The sequence below is a fragment of the Pristiophorus japonicus genome, unplaced genomic scaffold (genome assembly GCF_044704955.1).
Source record: "Pristiophorus japonicus isolate sPriJap1 unplaced genomic scaffold, sPriJap1.hap1 HAP1_SCAFFOLD_1222, whole genome shotgun sequence".
NCBI classification, from domain to species: Eukaryota; Metazoa; Chordata; class Chondrichthyes; family Pristiophoridae; genus Pristiophorus; species Pristiophorus japonicus.
Genome location: NW_027250886.1, coordinates 61,488 through 89,325, shown reverse-complemented (window position 1 = coordinate 89,325; position 27,838 = coordinate 61,488). Strand labels below are relative to the sequence as shown.

The 27,838-nt window shown below is 43.9% G+C and overlaps 1 protein-coding gene across 1 annotated transcript in view; it reads left to right on the top strand.

Moving 5' to 3' along the window:
• The first annotated feature begins 241 nt into the window (after positions 1-241).
• Positions 242-27,838, top strand: part of wrnip1 (WRN helicase interacting protein 1) — a 52,879-nt gene continuing 25,282 nt past the window's right edge. The window contains exons 1-3 of the mRNA XM_070870242.1: positions 242-988; positions 22,257-22,451; positions 22,833-23,068. Coding sequence (XP_070726343.1) covers positions 413-988; positions 22,257-22,451; positions 22,833-23,068 — 1,007 coding nt within the window. The 5' untranslated portion in view covers positions 242-412. The remainder of the gene's footprint in view (positions 989-22,256; positions 22,452-22,832; positions 23,069-27,838) is intronic.

The window sequence follows — 27,838 nt, the reverse complement described above, 5'->3', positions numbered from 1 at the left end:
GTGGCTTGCATCGAGAAAGAATATGCATTGAAACTGCCCCCAACAGTTTCTCTCAAAACCAATTTTGTAGTTTCCTGTGGTTGAAATGTGCCTCAATTCTATCAAGGAAGTTACAATGTGCATTATTTACTGACAATGTACCTGCGGATTTCCCTCGGTATTGAATACTGAATAATGCATGCAGTGGGAAGGGCCAATTTGGTTACAACAGGAAAACGTCACGACAACTCAGAAAAAAAACCTATCTATTCCTTTGCAAAGTTGTGTTTTCGGAGTAATTAAGCAGAAAGAATGTGTGCGGACAAAATATATCAATAAACGAGCAGGTAGAGCATGTAATGGGGGGGAATAAAGAAAAATAAAGAAAAGGGAGGGAGGTGCGTCGGCAGCAAAAAACACCCAGAGCGAAGAAATGGCGCTGGAGCAGAGGGAGAAGCCGCTGGTGCACTGTCCTGTCTGCTCGCAGGGGATGGAGAGTTTCAGGATGAATTCTCACCTGGACCACTGTCTGGGGGTCAGGCCGCCGTCGCCGGACAATGAGCGGGGTGAGGAGGCTGCAGAGTACAGCGAGCAAGAGGAAGCCCGCGGCAGCAAGAGAGCGCGCGTGTCCCCGGCGCGCGGCGATGGAACGCAGCCCGCGAGCCGCCGCCGCGAGACCGCAGCAACCGCCGCCCCGCTCTTTGCACTCTTCCACAAGGCGCGCGCGGCGACCGTTGAGCCTGCTCCCCCCTCGCCCGCGCCCGCGCCCGCGCCGGCTTCTTCCTCCTCCAACCGCGAGCCGCCCGCAGCGAGTCAGGAGTCGGGCCAGCTACTCGTGTCGCTGGAGCAACTCGAGTCCAAACCTCTGGCCGAGATCATGAGACCCAGCGTTTTAGGGGAACTTATTGGCCAGAGTAAAGTATTGGGAGAAAATACCCTCTTGAGGACGCTGCTGGAATCGCACGAAATCCCATCCCTAATTTTGTGGGGCCCACCAGGATGTGGCAAAGTAAGTACAGTATGGGGAAACCCGCATTCCTGTGATCTGCAAATGTCTCCTTGTCTTCATTCATTTGCAGCACGAGTGCCCCAGATTTTTCTATTCGAGCCACTTGGATGTGTACCATGGAGGGTAGTGGACTGGAACTAGCTGAAGTGCTCTTTCAGAGAGCCGGCACGGGCTAAATGGGCCGAATGGCCTCCTTCTCTGCTGTAACCATTCTGTAATTCTATATAAAGTTTAAAACAATGGTCTGTTAATTTGCATATAAAACATCTAGACTGACGCTCCACTGCAGTACTGAGGGAGCATCATTATCATCATAGGCAGTCCCTCGAAACAAGGATGACTTGCTTCCACGCCGATAAGACATGAGTTCACAGGTGATTCAATGGACCTAATATTCCAGGTCCCGAACTCCATCCTGAAGGGTGGAAGATGCCTGTGCGTGGATTTTTTAAAAAACGTGTGGTGGCCGTTGTACACCAGCCACCACATGGACTTGACAGAGCTAGATCTTGGTCCTGTGGCAAGGATTAACCAAGATAACTGGAGACCAGCTCTGCTGCACGGACCTAGTGCGCACACATATCGCGGCCTCTCCTGGGCCCCGAACTCCCGCCTCTCCTGGGCCCCGATCACATCCCTCTATTAACTCTTGCCGCTCCTTCGCCCTGACCTCGCCGCTCCAGCTGTACCTGCCCGCACAGCAATCAGCCGTCACCCTCCTACAGCTGCTCCCTGAAGTGGCATGCTGCCGCACGCTGCTCCCTCTAATGGTCCCGGCCTGCTGATGGTCTTGCAGACCAGGACCACACCGATTTCTGGGCCGGGCCGCTGCACACTGATCCCTCTAATGGTCCCGGCCTGCTGATGGTCTTGCAGGCCAGGACCACACCGATTTCCGGGCCAGGCCGCTGCACACTGATCCCTCTAATGGTCCCGGCCTGCTGATGGTCTTGCAGGCCAGGACCACACCGATTTCCGGGCCAGGCCGCTGCACACTGATCCCTCTAATGGTCCCGGCCTGCTGATGGTCTTGCAGGCCAGGACCACACCGATTTCCGGGCCAGGCCGCTGCACACTGATCCCTCTAATGGTCCCGGCCTGGTGATGGTCTTGCAGGCCGAGACCACACCGATTTCCGGGCCAGGCCGCTGCACACTGATCCCTCTAATGGCACAGGCCTGTTGATGCTCTTGCAGGCCGGGACCGTGCCGATCCGGAATGAGGGAGCATTGCACTGTCAGAGGTGCCGTCTTTCGGATGAGATATTAAACCGAAGCCCCATCTGTCCTCTAAGGTGGACCCAAAAGATCTTATGGTACTATTTTGAAGAAGAGCAGGGGAATTATACCTGGTGCCCTGGCCAATATTTATCCCTCACTCAATAACCAGATAATCTGTTTATTTGTGGTGTTATCACATGGCTGTTTGTGGGAGCTGCTTGTTCTGCACAAATTGACTGCCATGTTTCCTACATTGCAACAGTAACTACACTTGAAAAGCACTTCATTGGTCGTGAAAAGTGCTATATAAATGCAAGTCTTTTTATATCTCAAGCTGCAGATAATGGGCCAGATCGTCTTGCAAAAATAATGGCCAGTTCACACTGCACGCCGCTATTAATGCGCAAAATGGCCGTGCAAATTCAGGTGCAGAAGACATACGCCGTGAGTTGCGAATCGCCATAACTTGCTGGTTGATTTGTGCCACTCCGCCGTTTGCCTCGCACAGACAGCAGCTTGCCGTCAACCTGCTTGTTATTTTTAAGAATTTGATGGATTTGTACATTGAACTCGCCGCAGAACATTAGGGTTTATACTTAAAATCGTACTTTTGCTGTTAACAATGTGATAATAGTTATGGCAATCCCAATCAACCCCTCCAGCCCAGAAATGGAACAATTTAAACTGATGAGTCTCATTCCTGCATGTATCAAATTATTCCTAGAGCGGTTAAAAATGTTTTTCTTCTCTCGCTCTCTCAATCCAATCTTTCTCTCCCTCGCTTTATTTCTATTTCTGTACCTGATTTGACTCTAATTCACCCACTCTAATTCACTTTTTCCTTCTCGTTAGTTCCTCTGTTTCTCAATCCTTAAATTGCATTGGTTAAGGAGAATGGACTGTTGGTCCCGTCATTCACCAAGGTTCCAGATGCCTCGTTGTCCTTGCACTTGCAGCAACTTACAGGGCGAAAATTTTTCGAGCTGACGGTTGCAGGATAACTACTGGTGCACATCTCGATCCTGCAAGATTTGGGCCAATAACCGATCTTGGTTTGGATTTATGCACCAATAAGTCAACAACTTGAGAACAGCCATTACCAAATGTTGAAGTATACAAAATTTAAACAGGATATAGCAACAAGTAAGAAATATAGGAACAGGAGTAGGCCATTCAGCCCCTCGAGCCTATTCCGCCATTCAATGAGATCATGGCTGACCTATCTGCCTTTGGCCCATAACCCTTAATACCTGGTTTGCAACCAGTAACTAGTGGGGTACTGCAGGGATCAGTGCTGGACCCCAACTATTTACAATCTATATTAATGACTTGGAAGAAGGGACTGAGTGTAAGGTAGCCAAGTTTGCTGACGATACAAAGATGGGAGGAAAAACAATGTGTGAGGAGGACACACAAAATCTGCAAAAGGACATAGACAGGCTAACTGAGTGGGCAAAAATTTGGCAGATGGAGTATAATGTTGGAAAGTGTGAGGTCATGCACTTTGGCCGAAAAAAGTCAAAGAGCAAGTTATTAATTAAATGGAGAAAAATTGCAAAGTGTCGCAGTACAGCGGGACCTGGGGGTACTTGTGCATGAAACACAAAAGGATAGTATGCAGGTACAGCAAGTGATCAGGAAGGCCAATGGTATCTTGGCCTTTATTGCAAAGGGGATGGAGCATAAAAGCAGGGAAGTCTTGCTACAGCTATATAAGGTATTGGTGAGGCCACGCCTGGAATATTGAGTAGAGTTTTGGTTTCCATATTTACAAAAGGATATACTTGTTTTGCAGACAGTTCAGAGAAAGTTCACTAGATTGATTCCGGGGATGAGGGGTTGACTTAGGAGGAAAGGTTGAGCAGTTTGGGCCTCTACTCATTGGAATTCAGAAGAATGAGAGGTGATCTTATCGAAAAGTATAAGATTATGAGGTGGATGCAGAGAGAATGTTTCCACTGATGGGGGAGACTAGAACTAGAAGGCATGATCTTAGAATAAGGGGCCGCCCATTTAAAACAGAGATGAGGAGAAATTTCTTCTGAGGTTTGTAAATCTGTGGAATTCGCTGCCTCCGAGAGCTATGGAAGCTGGGACATTGAATAAATTTAAGACAGAAATAGACAGTTTCTTAAACAATAAGGGGTTATGGGGTGCGGGCAGGGAAGTGGAGCTGAGTCCATGATCAGATCAGCCATGATCTTATTGAATGGTGGAGCAGGCTCAAGGGGCCGTATGGCCTACTCCTGTTCCTATTTTCCTATTTCTTATGTTCTTATGTACCTTTTAGTTCACAAAAATCTCCAAATTAAAATTGACAATTGATCTAGCATCAATTGCCATTTGCAAAAGAGAGTTTAAAAGTTCTACCACCCTTTATATTTAGAAGTGTTTCCTAATTTCACTCCTGAAAGGTGTGGCCCTAATTTTTAGACTATGCCTCCTAGTCCTAGAATCCCCAACCAGCAGAAATAGTTTCTCTCTATCCTATCTTTTCACCTTAATATCTTGAAACTTTGATCAGATCACTCCTTAACCTTCTAAATTCTAGGGAACACAACCCTAATTTGTGCAATGTCGCCTCATAATTTAACTCTTGAAGTCCAGATATCATTCTGGTAACCTAAGCTGCGCTCCCTCCAATTCCAATATATCCTTCCTAAGATGTGGTGCCCAGAACTGCGCCCAGTTGTGATCTAACCAGGGTTTTTTACAGCTGCAGCATAACTTCTAACCCCTTGTACTCTAGTCCTCTAGATATAAAGGCCAGCATTCCATTAGCCTTTTTGATTATTTTCTGTATTTTAATGATCTATGTGCATGACCACCCCCCCCGTCAAGTCTCTTGGACATACACTGTTTTTAGATTTTTACCATTTAGAAAGTACCCTGTTCTATCCTTTTTAGGTCCAAAGTGGATGGCCTCACATTTGCTTACATTGAAATCCATTTGTCACAGTTTTGCCCATTCACTTAATCTAGCAAGATCCCTTTGTAATTTTATGCTTTCATCTACACTGCCTACAGTGCCGCCTATCTTTGTGTCATCGGCAAATTTGGATATATGACTTTCTATGAGGTCATGTCGACCCCCAGACTTACTGGATACTGCTGACCTGGGGCTGGCTGGCTGCTCCTCCTCTCCCCGCTGCCTCAGGTGCTCCACTTTCTCCACCCAGGTCGGGCTGGCATGTCGTGTCCTGGAGCTGGTTGCTCCTCCCCCTCCTCGCTGCCCCCGACACCCCCTCCCCAGTCAGATCGGCGTGGAGAGAGAGTGAGGCACAGCAGCCGACTGAAGCTGGACCCAAAATGCTGCACAGCGATCCAGCATGCACTGTGCAGAAACTTACTGCGCAGTATTTTGGCCTCGGCTTCGCCGCCTCAGTCAGCCGCCGCGCCTCACTCCCTCTCCGCTCCGCCCCGATTGCGGGGAGGGGTGGGCGGAGGGGGGGGTAGCGCCAGAAGCGGCGGGGAGAGCAGGAGCGGAGACTAAGGAGAGCGAGATCGATTTGTCTCTCGTCAACCGTACTATTCATTCTAATTATAGAGATGGGACACGAATCAGTCAAATATCTGTTATACAAAACAGCTAGTTTGCACAAAATAACCTCCAACAAATCTGCCATCTGGCCGGCCCGGCCTCTGAGGGAGCACTGGAGGCGGTGCGGAGAGGAAGAGTAGTCGGCCCCAGGACACAGCGCTGGTCGTGACCCCCCACCAAGAATAATGCTGGACCAGGGACCAAAGAATCCCAGACGGGAGAGGTTCAACCTGTACCTACCCATTATTCCTACTCTCTGTCTCTTGCAGCGCAGCCAATTTCCTAACTAGGTCAATAATTTGCCCTCAATTCCGTGGGCTTCTACCTTAGATAACAGTCTCTTATGGGGGTCTTTATCAGGTGCCTTCTGCAAGTTCATATAAATAACATCCATAGACATTCCCCTGTCCACTACTTCAGTCACCACTTCAAAAATTCAATCAGATTTGTCAGGCATGACCTACCTTTCATAAATCCATGCTGGCTCTCTGATCAACTGAAAATCTCAAGGTGTTCATTCACCCTATCCTTAATTATAGACTCTAGCAATTTCCCGACAACAGATGTTAGGCTAACTGGTCTATAATTCCCAGGATTCCCTCTCACCATTCTTAAAAAGCAGAAGAATGACATGCGCAATTTTCCAATCGAAAGGGATGGTTCTTGAATCGAGAGAACTTTGGAAGATTATAGTTAGGGCATCTGCAATGTGCTCACCCATGTCCTTTTAAAATCCTGGGATGGAACCCATCTGGCCTTGGATTTGTCACTCTAGTGCCATTATTTTCTTCATTACTGTTAATTTGCTTACCGTTAATTTTATTACTGTCCCCAATTCATTATTAGTTTCTTTGGGATCTCTGGCTTGCTATCCTCTTCTCCTGTAAATACAGTAACAGTGCCAAGAATCTGGAGTTCTAGAATCTGTACTGTTCCGGACACTGGGACAATCCGTGGTGGAGTCGTCCGGAATCTGGAAAATATTCCGAAACCTGGATCCCCGCTTTGGGCCGCCGCCGACCTCTCCCTGGCCTCGGGCCGCCGCCGATCTCTTCCCCTGCCGGCCTCGCCGCCGCCAACCTCGCCTCGGGCCGGCCCGCCCCTGCCCCCTCGGGCCGCCTCGCTTGGGCCAACACGCCCCCACTGCCTCGGCCCTACCCTACCCTACCCTACTACCTACCTTGGCCCAGGCGTTTCCGGACTCGGGACGTCATAAAGACGTTCCGAAGTCCACAAATACACAGAATCCGGAGCGGCCTCGGTCCCGAGGCTTCCGGATTCTCGACGTTGTACCTGTACTGACACAAAATAATTATTCAATATGTCCACCATTTCCTTATTATCATTGACAATATCAGCACTTTCAGTTTTTAAGGGGCCAATGTTGTGTCCTGACCACCCTCTTTTTCCTAATGTACTGATTTTGATATCCCTTGCAAGTTTCTTTTGATACTCCCTTTTTTTCGCTCCTACTATCTCTTTTGTGACACTCTGCTGTTCTTTATATCTTTCCTATTCATGCTATTTTTTGCACTTTTGTATGCCCTTTCCTTTAGTTTTATGCTGTCCCTTACCTCTTTAGTTGTCCATGGCTGTTTTTTTTGGCAAGTAGAGCTCTTGTCCTTTAGTGGTATAAAATGGTTCTATATCACATTAAATTATTTTTTGAACATCTCCTACTGATCTTCTGTCATTTTATCCATTAACAGATTTGCCCAATTTACTGTGGACTCCTTGCCTCCTCCCGTTGAAGTTGACCTTGCCTAAATCTAGAGTCTTAGTAGCTGTTTCACGTTTCTCCCTTTCAAATGATATGTTGGATAAATGTTCACGCACAGTTAAGCTGTTAACTAAATCTGGCTCATTACTCATTACTAAATCTAATATGGCCTGCCCCCTTGTTGTCTCGAGGACCTAATGTTGTAGAAAACTATTCTCGACACACTCAAGAAATTTGCTACCTTTCTGACAGGTGCTAGTCTGCTTTTCCCAATCTATATGAAAGTTAAAATTGCCCATTAAAACCACTCTGTCTTTGCTACATGTTCATCTAATCTATAAACATGAATAGAACTGTGTTGATGGATTTTGTAGGCCAGATTGCCAAGGATAACAGGTCACATATGACTCATGGGTGCAAGATTGGAAATTCTAGCTTTACAGTAATCTGTATTGTCAGCTGTTTTGTATTCTCTTTGCTCTGTCAGTCTGAATAGCAGCATATTGCAAGCACTGGTTTGAGATTGGCATTCGCTGATAGCAAAATGGAGCAGGTAGATCTAAGTCACACAGCTAGCTCCATATTCCTTTCTGATCAGAAAAAATAGAGCTCTTGGCACCACCCTGTTCACCAGCATCAGAATACTGATATACTTTTAATTTTATCCTCATCCTTATCCATGCCTTTGTTATCTCTAAACATGACAATTCCAACACACTTGGCTGGCCTCCCACGTTTGACTCTACGTAAATGTGACGTCATCCAAAACTTGTCTGCCCATGTCCTAACTCTCACCAAGTCCCGCTCACCCGTCACCCCTGTGCTCGCTGACCTACATTGGCTCTCAGTTAAGCAACGTCTTGATTTTAAAATTCTCATCCTTGTTTTCAAATCCCTCCACAGCCTCGCCCATCCCTATAATCTTTAATCTCCGCCAGCCCACAACCTCCAGAGATATCTGTGCTCCTCTAATTCTGGCCTCTTGAGCATCCCTGATTTTAATGGCTCAACCATTGGTGGCCATGCCTTCAGCTGTCTCGGCTCTAAGCTCTGGCATTCCCTCCCTAAACTTCTCTACCTCTTTCCTCCATTAAGACGCTCCTCCTTGACCAAGTTTTTGTTCATCTGCCCTAATTTCTCCTTAAGTGGCTCAGTGTCAAATTTGGCATTCTAACACTCCTGTGAAGCACCTTGGGATGTTTTACTATATTAAAAGCGCTATGTAAATACAAGTTGTTATCGTTTAGCACAGAGTCAGCTGTTGTATTGGCTTTCTATTAATATCAATCTATCTAATATATTTAAAAAATCTTACAGCTGCCTGCACTTTCTGTCAACTTGTTACATTATAAATTATTATGGCCACATTTCCAATGGAGACTGTCTATTTCAACTGTTCACACTGTAATTACACCGAGCGCCAGTGTAGTTGTAGTACCACTACTGGTGGGAGGATGTAATTACAGCCCAGTTACAGGTTTGCAGGTCCGTGCAGCAGAGCTGGTCTCCAGTCGTCTTGGTTAATCCTTGCTACTGGACCAAGACTTAGCTCTGTGAAGCCCGTGTGGCGGCTGGTGTGCAACGACCACAACACGTTTTTTAAAAAAAAAAATCCATGCACAGGCATCTTCCACTCTTCAACATGTAGTTCGGGACCTGGAATATTCGGTCCTTCATTGAAATAGCCGTGAACTCATCCCTTTTTGGCGTGGAAGCAAGTCATCCTCGATACGAGGGATCCCCTATGATGATGATGACCGTTTGCATAGGCATTAACCATTAGAAATATGGACATAGGAATTGATGGTGGAAATGTAAAAGTAAAGACAATATTTATGACTTTCTAAAATGGGGAGTTAATTACGTATGCACACCATGTGAGATCGACAATAATATACTAAAAATGGTGCATCTGAGCGCACTTCCTTTATAAATGTTTTTTGTCCACTTTCCAATAGAAACTGCCTATGTAAACCTGTTATACCTTAATTATTCTCTCCTGCTATTAAGGGCACTGTCACACCTCAGTTTTGCATTCCCAGCTCATCAGTCTGTACTACAAAGAAACTCCTGTGCTTTAGGCATCTATATTTCTCTCTGCCAAATTTCCAAAAGTTTTGTGATTTAACTATAATGTAAAACTAAAGTATATAAAAGTTATTACAGAATATTTTAATATGGGGACTAAATTATGTCTGCAAACCTTGTTTCTTTTATTATCTACCTACTAACCCCATTTCATCGGAACAATACACTAACTCCCATTTTATTGCGTTGTAAAAACCTTCCTGTGCGCATTTGCCTACATAACAACAGTAACTACACTTTTAAAATTATTTGACTGTAAAACATTTTGAGACATTCTGAGGTTGTGAAGGCATTATATAAACAAACATTATTTTACTCGACTTCTTGTTTACACTGCATGTGATCAATTTGTTTTAATATAAAATTGAAACTTCATTTCTAAAGTTCCCAGTCAATCCATTTCTACCGTGGAAATTCTCATCCTTTGCTTTGGCACACAGGAACAGGAGTAGACCATTCAGTTCCTCGAGCCTGTTCCGCCATTCTATTGAATCATGCCTGATCTGTACCTTAACTTAATTTACCCGCTGTTGCTTCATATCCCTCGATCCCCTTGCCTAACAAAAATCTTATCAACAGTTTTGAAAATTTCAATTTATCTAGCATCCATAGCCTTTTAAGAGAATAGATTTCCTCCAGATTTCCACCACCCTTTGTATTTTCCCCCATTGCCAACTTGGGACACTTAGCAATCCAGGTGATTTAATGAAACCAAGCAGAATATATGTTGCGTTTGGCTTTTAAGATACAAACCATACTTTGCAGATCATAGAAGTCAGCATGAAGGTGTGACTTATGTACCTGACATTAAATTTTACCTAGTAATAGTAAATCCAATATTGCTGTGGGTCGGCAATTCTACTGCTGAGACAAAGGGATTGGATTTGTAGTTGCATTTTTATCAAGGAGGCTTTGAGGGTGTCCTTGAAACGATTCCTCTGCCCACCTTGGGCTTGTTTGCCGTGAAGGAGCTCCGAGTAGAGCACTTGCTTTACCGACACCTGGGAGTCTCTGGCCAAATACTGCCCTAAGTGGAGGAAGTGCATCCGGGAACCGCTGAGCACCTCGAATCTCATCGCTGAGAGCTTGCAGAAAACAAGCGCAGGCAGTGGAAGGAGCGTGCGGCAAACCAGTCCCACCCACTCTTTCCCTCAACGACTGTCTGTCCCACCTGTGACAGAGACTGTAATTCTCATATTGGACTGTTCAGTCACCGAAAAACTCATTTTTAGAGTGGAAGCAAGTTTTCCTCAATTCTGAGGGACTGCCTATGATGATGATCCCTTCTTGCGGTAATGATAGATCTGACATGGAGTATCCTCAAAGGTGAGGCTGAACCATTAGGCCGTGAGCTCAATTGGCTGAAAATCAAAGTGCAGCACTTCGGGATCACAAATCCTTCAGTTTCCACCACTGTGAATAGAAAATCCACAGAGATGGTGAACAATTTGAACTGCCTTGCGAGCTTGATATACAGCTCAGGCGCCTCTGAAGGAGATATACGTCCGTGAATAGAAATCCCAGAGGTGTTATGCGATCTCTTGACAAAAACATGCAGAAGTTAAGAATCCAACGAGCAACCGACCTCATTGTTTTTTTTATCCTAGTCTTAACACATGGAGCAGACACATAGGTTCCTACTGTTTGTGACCAACCAAGATTGGATGACTTTGACCAAGGGCACCTCCGACGAATACTTGGGAGTCCACTGTTACTCCGTCAGGAACGCAGAGATAAGAAAGTGCACCGCACACCCTGCCAGATCAGATGAGAACTTTAGACTTGAACAAAGCTCAGCATGCACCCCATCAAGGTCCCCTCCAGATAGGCATAGAACTCGAAGCCGACCAAGAACCATTTGGACCCATGCAGTCATGCAGGACTTAATAAAAGAGTTGGATGGAAATGTCATAGAGGCACCACCACACTTCCATTGGTGGAGTAGGTGATCAGTAGCAGTAATTCCAAGATTTTGAATCCTGAGAAAATGAGTTTAAGTAGGAAAGTGTGTCATGAGTATTGATTGCAACACATTGCAGTTGTAGAGAGGAGGAGCATGGAAGAAAGCATGGAGCAGCACTGACCATTGTAGTATTGATAAAATAAAGGTTGTGAGAAAGACAGCCTATCTTATTTCTTGTATCCTGTTCTGGAGTGGGAGAGAAGTGGTCAAAGTGCTCCCAAAATTTGGGAGTAATATTCAAATCTTAGACAGATTTTTGCTTTACAAAAATACTTACAAAAGGAACTATTTGACCAAAAATAACTACGTTTCTTCAAGTAATGATTAGGAGAAGCTTAACCAATCCTTTTTTGACGCTACCATCTTGCTCGTTTCCCAAATTATTTTCTGAATTCCATTCAGTTCTGCTTCCCGCTCCCATCTCCCTGGTTCACAAAGAAACTGTGACCAGAAAAGTGACTCACCCCTAGGCCTCCACCAATGGTACTCCGACAATCATACTAGGTGCTTGAGAGCAGCTGAGTGACAACTCCTGCTTTTTTTACCTTGCCCCTCTGCATCTCCAAACCAACATGGTTGAGATCAAGGTCATGTGGGAGTTTACAGACAAGTCCAGGCATATGGAGTTTAACAAGAATAAATAAATCCTTCACAGCCACCTATTAAATGATAAAAATAAACCCCATGAAACGCAATATCTGCAAGGCTAAGGTGTCATGTTTTGACAATATTCTTTCTGTCAACACTGCCCTACAAAATCAGCTATGTAAAAGGCAAAAAGTAAAAAATTCCCCTATAAGTAGATTTAAGATATTCCTCTTTTTAATTGCTCGTGACTGTAACACCTTCTGTTAAATACAGATAACATATGGATAATAAAGTGATTAGTTGGTGGTGACTCTATGGGCTCAATTTTCCCCAGGAGTTGCTCCGTTTTTTTTTGGAGTAGGCTGCTTTTTCTGGCCTAACTTAAAAATCCCCAGTTTCCCCAATCAGTTTGCACCAGCGTAACTCACTTAGTTACGTTTTTTTTAGGTTATTTTTTTTCTCAAAAGGGGGCGTTACCAGCCACCTACACCAGTTCTGGCCATTTAGGCAACCTTGGCCAGCTAATAGTTACTCCATTTCTACTTAGGCTAGCGTATGTGGCCACTTGAGAAAACCCTTGCGGAGAGTTAAAGAAATCGGTGCAGGTAAATACATCGGAGGTTATTCGGCCTGGGATAGGGGCAGGAAGCGGACCTGAATCAACCAAGCCTTAGGGAACAGACTTGCAAAATCATCCTTCCTTCGTACAGTTAAAATAAGAAGAAATAAAAAATTAAAGTCCTACCTTCAGCATCAAACTGCAATTCACCTTTTTGCATTTGGCCCAGGACTCAGAACGCACACAGGAGAACTTACAGAACTCACCGCAGCCAGGAGAACTCGGAGATCACATCAGGAGGCCACTCGGCAGGGCTATGGGCGGGAGAACTCACCAGCAGGCTGGAGAACTCCGAGGTCGCACCGGGAGGCCACTCGGCCAGGGCTAAGGGCGGGACAACGAACAGGGAGGCAACTCGGCCTGGGCTAGCGTCAGGAGCGATCGAACTGGCCAGCATTGGGGTACAAAAGGAAACCAGGTTGAAATAGGGCAGGGATAGGGTGGGTGATTGGGGTTCAATGGGGACAAATGCACATTGGAAGTAAAAATAGGAAGCACTTGAACCCACTCCATTGATTTATCTTACAAGTTAAATTAAAGAAAAAGACTTTTATAAAGCTTTTGACATTGTACAGTTCTTCATTCCTATAAACATGGCAAAGAATATTGCAAGTTGTTTTAAGACACAAACTGTGGTATTTCTTTTTTTGACGTTGATGAACTTGAGCCCTAAGTAACAAACATTTCAATTGAAACTTCAAGGAAAAGACTTTTATAAAGAGTTGTAAGGCAGGAGTTACCTTGGAACTGCTCCTGCTTCGCACCTGTAACTTCACCGAAAGTGCAATGAAATCCCATTTACAATTGCATCAACTTGCAAATGGCCGATTGCCAACTCGCAGCGCTACTGCGTCTGCGCGGCCTTCACTATTCTCCACTGCGCATGTGCAGACGTCCTGGCACATTTTCCAACACAGAACGCAGGCTCCAACCCCTGAGGCGAATGGCCACACTGCGCGGCTGCAGTGAAGAGGCTAGATAGCGGCCAAAGTTGAAACATTTTTTTCCGGAGCATCTACGGACGTACTTAAGCGGCGCAACTCGGGTAAGTACGCTGAAAATCGGCTCGGCCAAAATTGAGCCCTATGAAGGGACAGAAGAACAACACTTCAGTTTAACTGTTGTACAAACCCCACAATTTGATTGCTGCCTCAATCACTGCAGGGATTCCCACTATAATCTATATTGCTAATTTTATTAGACACTGACTACCATCTTGCTGCCTGACCTGCTGAGTATTTCCAGCATATTCTGTTTTTATTAGATTTCCAGCATCCACAGTATTTTACATTTTATGGGTGTTTATTGAATACCCTACTTTGTTTATAAAATAGCTACTGCCATTGTCATAAAATGAATGCATCAAAAGCCAAATATATATTACTAACTTACATTGGATAGGACTTGAATCAAATTTGTGAAAACGGCTCCAATTGCCATTTTAGTCACAAAGACATTCCAGAACTAGTTGTTCTGGTTTTTGCAGAATAATGCAAGTCGTGAACTGTATTGTTGGGTCTTATTTCTCATTGTGGAGTTAAATCTTGCCAGCACCAGTTTTGCTGATGTTCTAAAGCTGCTGCACTACCTCCAGTATGTCAGTGATTCAGATCTAAAATTTGCTAAGCAAATCGTTTTCCTACACCAGTTAATCATCAATCTCTTGTACTGTGTGATATCTACAAATGTCAATGGGCTGTAATTTGCGGCACCTACAGGCGTGTACGAGGTGCGAAACGCATGTGCTAAAACCTGGAACTTGCGATCTGTCAAGAATCTTCTTTGAAGAGTTGGGCTATTTGCTCAGCGAATTCCCTGAACAGAATAAGACTTTTAAAGGACATAAAAAATAAGGTAAGTTTATTTTTAGACCCTTTAAAATATCTACATTTATTTTTCAAAAAATTTAATTTTGTCTTAAGTATTTACTTTAATCCAATGCTGATTCATTTTAAATTAGATGTTTTTTTTAAATTGTATTTTAAGTGTATGTATTTTGGGGGGTATTCCCATTCATACTTATGAGGGTTCCACACATAGGAATCCTCATAAGTATAAATGGGTATCACCTTTCTTTCATTGGTTGGGCCAGCCCACATGATCCCAGGGGTGCTTGCGAACCACATGCGCCTCTGGGATACGTGGGCCTCTATGCAGGCCTACGCGTAGAGGTCCAGGAGCGCAAGTGTCCATACCTCCGGGACCATTAGGTAGGTTTGTAGATTTTTTGCAGATCGGAGGCATCCGCTCGCGGGCAGCCTCCAACCTCAATTTCAGGCCCAATATTATTCCCAGGTTGGTCTGCAGCTTAGAGTACCACCATCATACCATTGTTACTGTATTATATCTACAATGAGACAAATCTGATTGATTTGGGTACAATGGCCAGGAGACATACTGGACAATAAATAATGTCTGCTATAAGACATAATTCATCATCTCAACTAGTACTACTATCACTACCAGTGGCAGACCTATAAATAAACCACCCTAATGTTATGTGTTTGAAGGGCAGAATCTATAATCTATTGATCTGCTGGTTGTTTTTTATAGTTCAAATAGAGACGATGCAAACATTTCTCATGCTCCATTTTATTAAAATCTCAGTAATAACAACTTTAATGATTTCACCTTTATTTATTCACATCCAGAACAGTTGTCTGCAATTATCAGTAGCTGTGCATTGTTTGAACACCAGTGAATGCAAAATATGAAATTTGATAGGGATGGGAGGACTACAAAGCTGGTTCAAGACAGTACCTGGCTAGTTTTTTTTTTTGCATCCTTCATTTAAAATTCTATGTTTGTAAAGTTGTACTATAAATTTGGTGGTGCTGCTGTGTGGTTAGAAACAGACTTAAGTGGAGAATAGCACTTGGGGACGCTTTGACAATCTGCCCATGGTATACCGTATTGACTTTAAAGCAGTTAGAATTAACATGCAAGATGTCAAAAATCATTCTGATTGCTTTGATGTATTAGAATTAGAAATAGATTAATACACCTCCATAACACTAGTTAGTGCCATCTTATTAATTTTCAATTTTTCTCCTGATCTGATCTTGAGGTATGGGGATTGGGAATAGATTAGGTGCCTCGTGAAGAAGAAAAATGGTACCGACTTGATAGGCCAAATGGCATGTTTCTGTATTGTAACATTCTATAATCTGTGCATAAGTATCGGAAAATGAGAGAAGGCATAAAATGCATTAAACGGCATTTGGTTTATTGGTCATATCAAACAAAGTGCTCACAACTATGGCTAGGAGATGTTCAAATTAAAGTCTGGGTGAATGAACGGTATTAGCCCCAACCTATTGGCATGTTGTGGACATTATAAAATCAGGTCTGTTGGTTCCAACTTGTATAAAAGTTGCCTCTGCAAAAGTTAGCAAACTGCAAAAGATAGATTGCACTGGCGTACATTGTACTCAAGTTATTTTTGCAACCCCGTTCAAATAAATCCTACATAAATATGCTATTTATGCACTAGATATTAAGGTTGTAATTTTCCCCCCTCCTAATGGTTCTGTTTTGTGCCATGCTGGACCTAATTCTGTTTGAGTGCCATGGTCCTCTGATTTGGGAAGCTGTGTTGGTTGTATGCTGTATTGATTACTTGCTTAGTCTACTAGGCTTGATTCAATAGGGTGGATTTTCAACTTGCTGCTCAGGTGTAAACCTGGCCTTGCAGATCGGCTGTCAATTATAGAAACCAAACAATGATTATTTTCATTGACTTCAAAGAATGGCTGATCTGCATTGTCGCTTTGCACCTAGCCGGCAAGTTGAAAATCTACCCCGTGTGACAGATTGACTTTAACCTCAATCTAAAATTGGTCAGCAGATTTGCAACTGCAGATTATTACAGTTTTATGCAAGTCCTTAATTGTTGGCCAGTAGATTGCTTCAAAAGCTGATGTAGTTTTAAATAAGTAAATGCTACATTCCATTAAAGTACTTCATGTTGGTCTTTTGCCCATTTCTCTACCACCCCAGCTATTCTCTGACTCGCCATTAATATTACATGGACTGATTTGCTTTTTTTCATGGAAGAATTATGGAATTGCTGAATACACTGCCTAAAACTGAATTTGGCTTATTCAGTAACTGTAAATCATTGATCATTGCAGAATGGGTGCATAAATGGCAAATTAATTTCAGTATAGATAAGTGTGAGGTGGTGTAATTTGGTAGGTGAAATAAAGAGGCGACCTATTCCTTGGAAAATAAGAGTCTAAATGGGTTGAGGTACAAAGGCTTGAGGGGTACAGATACAGAAACCATTAAAAGTAGGAACGCAGGTTAACAAAGCCATTTTTTAAAAAAGCAAACCAAGCTCGAGTACATAAAAAGTGCAAACAAAGCACCAGTGTTCATTTCTAGAGGAATATAATTCAAAAGCAGAAAAGTTATGTTAAACTTTATATAGAATCTTGGTTAGACTACATTTGGAATACTGTGGACAGTTCTGGCCTCCATATTACAAAAAGGAATTAGAGCACTGGACAAGGTGCAAACCAAATTTACAAGGATAATACCAGAATTGGGAGGTTATGACTATTAGGAAAGACTGAAAAGGCTGCGGCTCTTTTCTTTTTTAAAAAAAAAAGGGTGAGGGGTGACCTAATAGAGATCTTTAAAATTGTGAACAGGTTTGATAGGGTAGATGTAGAGAGAGGGTTTCTGCAAATGAGGATGCAGGATCCAGCAGTGTCGAGGGCCCAAGGGCAGCACTGGCCAGCCCACACTGCAATATGTGCGCGCACTACGTCCGTGCAGCAGAGCAGGGCTTCAGTCGTCCAGTTTACCCTTGCTACTGGATATAGGCCTAACTCTGTCAAGCCCCGTGTGGTGGCTAATGTGCAACGGTCACCACGTTAAAAAAATCCACGCACAGGCATCTTCCACTCCTGGAGTTCAGGACTGGAATAGCGGGTCCTCCATTGAAACATCTATGAACTCCTCCTTTTTGGTGTGGAAGCAAGTCATCCTCATTCGAGGGACTGCCAGTGCAGCTTTCGGCCGCCTGAGGAAAAGAGTGTTTGAAGACTAGGCCCTCAAAACTGCCACCAAGCTCATGGTCTACAGGGCTGTAGTAATATCCGCCCTCCTGTATGGCTCAGAGACATAGACCATTACAGTTGACACCTCAAGTCGCTGGAGAAATACTACCAACGATGGCTCTGCAAGATCCTACAAATCCCCTGGGAGGACAGACGCACTAACATTAGCGAACTCAACCAGGCCAACATCCCCAGCATTGAAGCATTGACCACACTTGATCAGCTCCGCTGGGCAGGCCACGTTGTTCGCATGCCAGACACGAGACTCCCAAAGCAAGCGCTCTACTCTGAATTCCTTCACGGTAAATGAGCCAAAGTTGCGCAGAGGAAACGTTACAAGGACACCCTGAAAGCCTCCCTGAAAAAGTACAACATCCCCACTGACACCTGGGAGTCCCTGGCCAAAGACCGCCCTAAGTGGAGGAAGTGCATCCGGGAGTGCGCCGAGAGCATGCAGAAATCAAGCGCAGGCAGCAGAAAGCGCGTACGGCAAACCTGTCCCACCCACCCTTTTCCCTCAATTTCTATCTGTCCCACCTGTGAATGGGACTGTGGTTCTCATATTGGACTGTTCAACCACCTAAGGACTCATTTTTAAGAGTGGAAGCAAGTCTTCCTCGATTCCAAGGGACTGCCTATGATTTTCTGTTCACCATGGTGGAAACTGAAGGATCTGTGATTCTGAAGTGTTGCATTTTGCTATTTTGTCAGTTATGCTCAAGGCCTAATGGTTCAGTCTCACCTTTTGAGGATATTCAGTGTCAGATCTACTATGTCTAGCATTACCGTGAGAAGGGAAACGTTATCCACATAGTCAAAGTGACCGACAATGCACTCCAAGATCCAGTCCACGAGTAGCAGATCAAATCCGGGTCGATGATGCATCCTTGTTGAACTCCAGATCTTGTTTCTAAGAAGGCGCAGTAGTCGTTCCCCATGTGCATGCAACTGGTTGTACCTTCGTGAAGGAGTCGAATGGGTCGAACTAATTTATCCGGAGCACACACTCACTTTAGAAGTAACCAAATTAAATTCTTGTCCACCGTGTCAGATGTTGCCTTGATATCGATTGTAGGCTGCCCATAGTGGATTTTGGTATTCTCTGCATGTATGGAGATGATAAGCTCAAAAATGCTGTCGGTGATGGATCTACCTGACATGAATCCACTTTGCTGCAGTTGTCTCTCACTTAAGAGTACATAGAATTATATTGAAATTCCATGTACTCTTAAATAGAAGTATATAGAAAGACTGAACAGGCTGGGGCTCTCTTCTCTAGAAAAGAGAAGACCGAGAGGTGACCTGATAGAGGTCTTTGATATTAGGAAGAAGTTCGATAGGGTAGATGTAGAGAAGATGTTTCCACTTGTGTGGGAGTCCACAAATAGGGACCATAAATATAAAATCGCTAATAAATCCAAAAAGGAATTGAGATATGTTTCTACCTGGTGAGCGGTTTGAATGAGGAGACCTCATTGAGGTGTATAACATTTTGAGGGGCCTGGATATAGTGAATAGCAGGGGTCTATTTCCCTTGGTGGAAGGGTCAATTACAAGGCAGCATAGGTTTAAGGTGGTTGGTGGAAGGTTTAGGGGGATTTGGGGGGAAACTTCTTCACGCAGAGGGTTGCGGGGGTCTGGAACTCACTACCTAGAAGGGTGGTGGAGGCAGAAACCCTCACCACATTTAAAAGGTGCTTGGATGGGTACTTGAAGTTCTGTAACCTGCAGGGTTACAGACCTAGAGCTAGTAAGTGGGATTGGACTGGATAACTTCTTGTTGGCTGGTGCAGATACGATGGTAAGTACTTCAGGGAATCAAATATGGCCAGAGTGATCTCCTGGACTAGTTTTGATTGCCTGGATGGGTCGGAGAGGAATTTTCCCAGATTGTTTTCCCCCAATTGGTCTGGGTTTTTATCTGGGTTTTTTTGCCTCTCCCAGGAGATCGCATGGCTCCAGGTGGGGTGGAGTGTAAAATGTTGCAATACATGGGGTATCGCAGTTGTATGGGGTGGACTGGATGCTCTTTACTGGTCTTCCATTGTTCATAGGTTTATATGTAACTTTCAGGGCTGCTGACTGAGGGCCGTGTGGCTCTTCGTTTGCTGGCATGGACACGATGGGCCGAAATGGTCTCCTTCTGTGCTGTAAATTTCTATGTTTCTAATGTGGGACTCGCTTAATTTAAGGGGAAGTTAGATAAGTACATGAGGAAGAAAGGGATTGAAGGATATGTCGATCGGGTGAGATGAAGCAAGATGGGTGGAGGCTTGTGTGGAGCATGAACACCCAGCATGGACCTGTTGGGCTGAATGACCAGTTTCTGTGCTGTGTAATTCTATGACCATTTGCTTGCTGCTATCATGTATTAACTGATGTAGGGCTTTAGTACATGCCTCTCTGCCTCCTTACAGCATTTCCAGTGTTTATTCATGGAAGTGTCTACTTCAAGGATGACTGGCAGATTGTAGTTGATCATAGGATCTGGTATGGCTTTTTGTGTTTTTGGCAGAGCTTCAGAGATTCTCATTGCAGGGCGGTTCAGCAGAGTTTCAAACCAGCTCTTCAATCTTGCCATTTTCTCCGGCATGGTTGATAATAGCTGACCATTGCCATCTCCGTCTGGATCAGTGGCTGATTAATGATGCCCACAAAGATGCTTAATATTGCAGAAGGGCATTCCTGGTGCAGTTAGATTTCAATAACTGTCTAAAAGGCCTAGTTCTGACGGTCGTGGTGAAGAATTCTCTTTCACACTGCTCCAAGAGACCGGTATGCAGCCATGTCGCCCTTCATATAGGCCAGTCTCCTTTTTCTCCACAATGTCAAGGGTTTCTTGGCTTATCCTCTCATGATGCCATCTCTTTGTGATTCTTAGGGAGGTTTGGCTGATTGCATAAGTTCTGATTTGAACATAGACCACTGCGTCACAATGTCATGCCCAGGGCAGTCAGTCTCCAGTGCCTCTCATACCTTCGATTGGGTGGGTTTCAGATTTCCACTACCCTTTGTGTGAAGAAGTGGTTCTTGACATCATCCTGACCTTTCATTTGGAATTCCTTCCCTTCTAAAACTAAAATCCTGTGAGACCTGCCGGCCCATGTAACAGAATTTCCGATGTGTGCTCCCAAGCTGCGGATATATTTTCCCTGCGATATATTTAAAAATAAAAAATAAAAAGATTTTGCACAAAGCTTTAAATTCTTAAGTGCGTGATTCAGAGTTTTGCTTCTATTCTTCCTCAATCTTGCTCATCAGTTTCACAGGATCAAAAGATGGTACTCAAGATATTTCTCCGTATCGGAGTTGCTCACTGGTCTTCTTTCCCCAGCTCAGTGAACATTTAAAAAAAATATAGTAAGTGACAGTTTCTCGTATTTTTTTTACTGGGTCAAACACCATTCTAATGAAAAAGTGAACGTATTAAAGGAAAACGCAGGAAAAACCATTGCAAAATATCAATAGTGAGAAACCACAAATACTGCAAATCCAAAATTAAAAACAGAAATGCTTAAAATACATGACATCTGCAAAGAAAAAAAGACTGGTTAATTTCTTGACAAAAGGTCGATACCCAGAACATTTGCCAGCATTTTCTGTTATTTCAAAATTCAAATACAAATTTGGAGGAAATGCACTAAAATAATTTCCACAGAAACCCACAGGAGAAGCGGCTGTAGTTTGAGATCACTAAAAGCAGGTTATGTCTTTTACTTTCTGCTTCTAATTTTTTTCTGATGGATTCATGGGCCCCTTGTTTTAACTGGCCCGCCCCACCTGTCAGAAACCGAGTTGGGTGGGGGGGGGGCAGTTAAAATAACGGGTGTCAGTTACCCCGCTGATCCTGCTTCCTTCCCTGTGGTGTTCCCATATTAACCTGCTGTTTTGATCTGCAATTTCAACCTGAGACCTGAGCAGTGGGGAGGGAGGAGGGGTGGTGTCAGCGCGCTCAACTGGCAAGGCCTGCCAGGAGCCGGATCCTGGGTCAGGAGAGGCCCAGAACGTCAGTTTTAAAAGTTATTTTCCCGGTTTTCTTATGTGGTCGGAGTGCTCCTCGGAGCCTCATAAGGAAGTCTTGGACCTCCCTTAAACCAGTCTACTCCCCCTGCTTGATCACGGCAAGATCGCCCACCCCAGGGCTCCGATCGCAGCAAGACCTCCCCTCTTGATCGCGGCCGCTTGTTTGCACTCCCGCCCACTAACCAGGCTGTCACTCTGTCATTAAGATCAGCAGAGCCTCTACGTTTCTGGCCTTGCTACCGTTTCAATGTGCTACCACGCTCCCCTGCACCTCCCCATTGATATCAGGGCCATTGCTTGTAGAATTATGCACTGCTTTTAATTATGTACATCTGATAAATTTGTGTGAAACCCAAGATTGCAATCTTATAATTTTATGTTTAACGGTATCTGCACAGTACACCTTTTGTTTTTAAAAAAAAAAACACATTTTTTTACAGACTTCATTAGCCCATGTTTTAGCCAACAACAGTAAGAAGCAAAACAGTACCAGATTTGTCAGTCTTTCTGCTACTAGTGCTTCCACAAACAACATTCGAGAGATGATAAAACAAGCTCAAAATGAACGAAAGCTATTCAAAAGAAGAACAATTGTATTTTTTGATGAAATTCACCGTTTCAACAAAACACAACAGGTAAACAAACTTCTGTGATACCCGGAACTTTGGGAATACAAATGTTTTAAGACACTTGTTTTACATTGCATATTAATCTTACACAATTCAGTAAGTGGAAGAAAAAAATGGTCTGTTGTTTAGGATATCTAAAACATTCCATATAAATAATCAGTATAAACAATACTTAGTCAGAAACATATTTTTGTGTATAATTTTAGCACAGGCTGGTGTGCCAAATTTTTTGCATGACTCGATTTACATTTTCTCCTTATCACCTTTTTATTTAAGCTCTTTCTTACATGTTGCAGATGAGACGATTGTAAACTATGGAGAAGAAAACTTACATTTTGTTGTCCCTAATGTGGTAACAACTTTCTTCTCTCTTCCTCCCGACCTCAGGACACTTTTCTGCCTCACGTCGAGTGTGGGACAATCACATTGATTGGTGCGACAACGGAGAACCCTTCCTTTCAGATCAATGCAGCCTTGTTGAGTCGTTGTCGGGTTATCGTTCTGGAGAAGCTATCAGTAGAGGCTATGGAAACTATTCTGTTACGTGCTTTAAGCTCCCTTGGGATCAGTGTAGTAGGACAGGATAAAGAAGTCGGCTCTATGGATGGCAGCAAAGAGTCTGAGTAAGTCCCTGTAGAACACAACTTGTAAAAACAGAATGTCCAGAATCTAGTGGCAGGATGCCAGTAGGGGACAGTGCTGTGATTATTGTATAAGTGTGGATATGAGCAAACCTGGGATTCCAAGGAAGAAAAACACTGCCAAAATATACTGGGACCAGTATGATATTCCGACTGAGGGTGTTTTTCCTCTTTAAATTTCCACCTATGGAGCAAAAATTCCTTCATTACTGCTTATAACCCAAGCCAATAATACTCTTTCAAAGTGCTTTGTTCATTTGGAGCATCTCGAGTATGGATTGTTTTGCTCAAATCACCTGGCTTTGACTTGACTATACACCATACAGGAAAAACTTTTAGTTCACCGACAGAATTTACAGAAACTAGCGGGAGAATTTTCTCCCAGTGTTAGAACAGACTCTGAAGGAAACACTTTCGGGATGAATTCCCTCTTTTAATGATAAATGGGGAGATTTTTTTGCTTGTTTTCCTTTGACATTAACAAAATTACATACTCAGTAACCATACATTTCAATGTCACACATTCCTGCAATTATTGAGTTGCTTATTAGGAAAAAGATTGTTCACTGTTGATCATCCAAGATAAATTTTCTTCCTATTGTTGTCATAGTAAAATAAGTTATAGGTAAAATTCTGAAATAGTATTGGAGATGATGATGCTTCAAAAATAATGACGTAAATCAGGCAGCAACTTGTGGTGAAGAGATTCCCCTGTGAATTGCGAATGGCCATAAGTTGCAGGCCGATTTCCTCCGCTTCACTGTTAGCGTCACGAAAACAGAACCTCGCCCTTAACCTCCTTGTAATTTTTATGAAGTTGCTGCATTTGCACATTAATTGCGCATTAAACTCGTCACAAAGTCAAGTCCATCAATTAACAGAAGTACCCTTTTAATGATGTGATAATTGTTAATGACTGCCAATCAACATCTCTTGCCCAGAAAATGAACAATTAAAAGTGTAGAGGCTCATTCCTTCAGGTTGTGAATTGTTGTTGGAGATTTTTAAAAATGTCAAATTTTTGATTTTTACATTTTTTTTTCTTAATTTTCCTTTCTGTCTCATTTTTCTCTCTCTCTCTTAATCCAGTCTTTCTTTCCCTCCCTTTATTTCTCTTTCTGCACCTGATCTGACATTTAATTCACCCACTCTAATTCACCCTCCGTCTCAGTTCTTCCTCTGTTTATTTCTCAATCCTTTCATCTCATTGGTTAAGGGGTTATGCTGTTTGGCCCGTTGTTCACCAAGATCCCTGTTGCCCTCGCTCGCATTTCCAGCAACCTTGTGGTCAAAAATTGTTAAAACCTAGACTTGTGTGTGCACGTTTAATGAACAAAATGCCCTATTAGCAAAGTCTGAGCCAATAGATCCTCCACAATAAAGATTTGGCATTTGCAACTTTGACACCTCATGCAAGAAAAATTCTACAGGATTTCCAATTGAAGTTACTTTTTTTTTGTTAAAGTTTTAGTGTAACATGGAATAAATATCATTGTATAAAGCTGCATATAGTAATTATCAGGATTTTATCGCAAGATAATGCACATTGCAGTGCATTGTACTAATCAAAACTAGTTAATAAGGAACATAATAAGTAATAAATCTAAGGTTAAAAGGGATACTTGACAACAGGATACGTATAAAGCTACCATTTGTTTATGGTTTTATGTTTACACATTGAGTGTCTGTTTCAGAGGGATGCTTATGGGTTTAAGAGCTTATGCGCTTGGATTGTCATAGGAATTCAAATATGCAAGGAATTGAAGATCAGATTATTTTCAAAAAGTTTTATGCATTGCTCCTCGGTCTCTGCCAAAGCCACTCTGTTGCTAGCTGCTGGGAGGCACATGTGTGTACTAGTTTCCTGTTATAATTTTTTCCCCTTTGTTTCCTGATGGTCTGGTTGATGCGATTTGAAGAAGAAGCTGTGTAGCAAAGTTTACAAACCCCGTTCTATCCTGGTACTGTGTTATGCTGTTGGATTACCATAGATAGCACCTGATGGCAAAACCCATACAGTTTTGTGTATGGGATGCTGTACCCATCTAAAGGGAGGGGGGTTGTATCTAATTTTCAGAGAGGCTGGTCTTCGCAGGATCACAAATAACCTGTATCCAGTGAACATTTTGCTGTATCTTTCAAATATCCAAAGCACTTTTGTTACAATAAATCTTCAGTTGCAGAAATGTTTGTACAATTAAGAAAACAAAAACATGCTTTGTTCGAAGAAAGCAATTCTGTTCCTTGCTGCTGTCATTCCCAAATTCCTAATTATAAAACTTCAATTGTTTTCAATTATTTTTTTGTTTGATACCAGCTTTACAGATAAGTTCTGAATCTATACCTAGTATTGTACAAATTTGAGGCAAATGTCTTTTATACTATGGTGTTCAAAACCTGGACATGGATGACTTTCTGCGGCCTGAGATAATTTCAATTTAAGCAGTGAATAGTCATTTTAAAATTTTATATACACATATATGCCTATTAGATCTATATCTGTGCTGTTCTAAATCTGATCTTGCTGGGAGGTATGTCTGAGGAGGGTGACTTCCACTTGGCATTCCCCCATGACTGATTGAGAACTCTTTCTCTGTCATGCAATGCACAAAAGCTTCATTGTAATGTGTGAATTCTCATTAAATACAACAAGAAAGGTAATTTAAAATGTTTTCTTGTACTATGAAACATTTAGTAAGTTGGATTAGGAATTTAATTTGTCAAGACCTGAATAAATTATTGTGATGTGGGATGATTTGTGTTTGCAAAAAATTCTGTTTCACCTTTAAATGGCTGTTGCAGCATTGCTAGGATACTCTACCCAGCTCCAACAGGCAATGTAAATGTTTGTTTTATTAGGTCCCAAATCAGAATTTCATCTGGGAATGACAAAACAATACGGAGCTGAAATTTCCTCTTTCCAAAAGTCAATAAGGACTTTTCGACCGGAGGAGCATAACTGTAAAAGTTGCATTAACAAAAGGGTGAATACTAGAAATATATTTTGATAAATATAGAAAATCGAAGGTCTACTGACATTTCACTGTGCTACCATTGGACCTGCACTCTGAGAAACAGTAGTTCACTTATTGACTTTAGTTGAAATTGGAGCAAGTCTGAGCATTGATGATAATGTCATGAAGACAGCTTACATTTTAGTTTATGACTAATTGGTTAGTCAGCTAACCTTGAGAGTCCTAGGGCTCAATTTTGCCCAAGCCCGTTTTCTGGCATATTGCCAGAGTTATTCTCGTTTTTCTAGGCCAGACATGTGCCAGAAATATTTTGTCAAAGTTTCCCCGATTGTATAATTCAAATTTGGCGCCGCGCAGCGTGTCCAGTCACTTTGGGGCGTTGAGCCTGCTGTTTGCGCAAAAAAAACAATGCCGTACCTTCTGCGCATACGCAACAAAAAAGTGACGTTTTTGACGTTATTTCAATAGACATGTATGCACAGTAGAGCTACGGGTTGGCAATTGGCTATTTTTAAAGAGCCAGTTGTGTGAGAAGAAGTGCTGTGTGAGAGCATTGGAAAAATCGGATCTGCAGCAATACAAGATGCAACGCGGTGCAAGACCAAGAATTTCTTACAGAAGAAGTGGAGGCACTAGTTACTGTGATTGAGACCAGATAGCAGAAGACACCAGCAGTGGTCACATAAAAGTTCTACCTAAAGAAATGAAAAAACGCTGGAACCAATTTGCAGAAGATTACTGCGCAATGGTGACCACCACGAGATCTGGAGGTCAGTGTAAAAAGCAGTGGCAGGACCTTGGTCAAGTAGTTAGTGTAAGTGATCAGCTGTATATGTTCCACCCAGCAGAAAGACACCCTCTCTTTAAAAAGTTGCATTTTTATCTTTGTAGAAGAAGGTGGCCCTAGAACGGCGCAGTCCCGACCTGGACGCCCGTTTTCGTGCCACAAAGTGCGCCTAAAAAAACCTTCCAGATTCTCCAGCTCCCTGCAGGTCGTTTGCAGCTCAGCGCAGCGCAGCAGGAGCTTTAGGGGGCGGAGCCAGGTCCCTGCGCTGAAAACAGTGCCGGGACCTCTGTACATGCGCGCTACAGTGGGCGCACATGTTCAGTAGCTCCAGGTGCCCGAAACTGTGTGGGAAGGGCCGAAGCACGCAGCCCCTAGCCCTGGCCGACTGGCCTCACTGGGGCTGCGTGAATAAGGCTCCTTCCACGCCCAGCTCCTGCTTCCTCCCGACCCGACTCGACTCGACTCCCGCTTCCCGCCCCCCCCCCCCCCCCCCCCCCCCCGCCTCCGGACCGGACCCGACCCCCGCTTCCCCGGTCCCGACTTGACTCCCGCTCCCCCGACCCTGGACCCGACCCCGACCCCCGCTTCCCCCCCGCCCCCGGACACGACCCGACCCCCGACCCCGACACTGACCCGACTCCCGGACCCGACTCCTGCTCCCCTCCCCCGGACCCGACCCTGACCCCCGGACCGAACCCGACCCGACTCGACTCCCGCTTCTCTCCCCCCCCTCCCCCCCACCGACTGGACCCGACCTGACCTCCCTCTTTCTCCCCCCCCCCCCGAACCTCCCTCCCTCCCACCACCACCACCCCCCCCCCCCCCCCCCCCTCCCCAACCCAACCCGCGCTCCCCCCGACCTGACCCAATGCCACCTACCTGTAAATCTGGTGCTGGGGACGGTCCCTGCCCGAAGTCTCCAGGCCCGGCCCATTCAGCCTCCCCCCCCCCCCCCCCCCCCATCTCCTTTCTCCTCCCCCCCCCATCTCC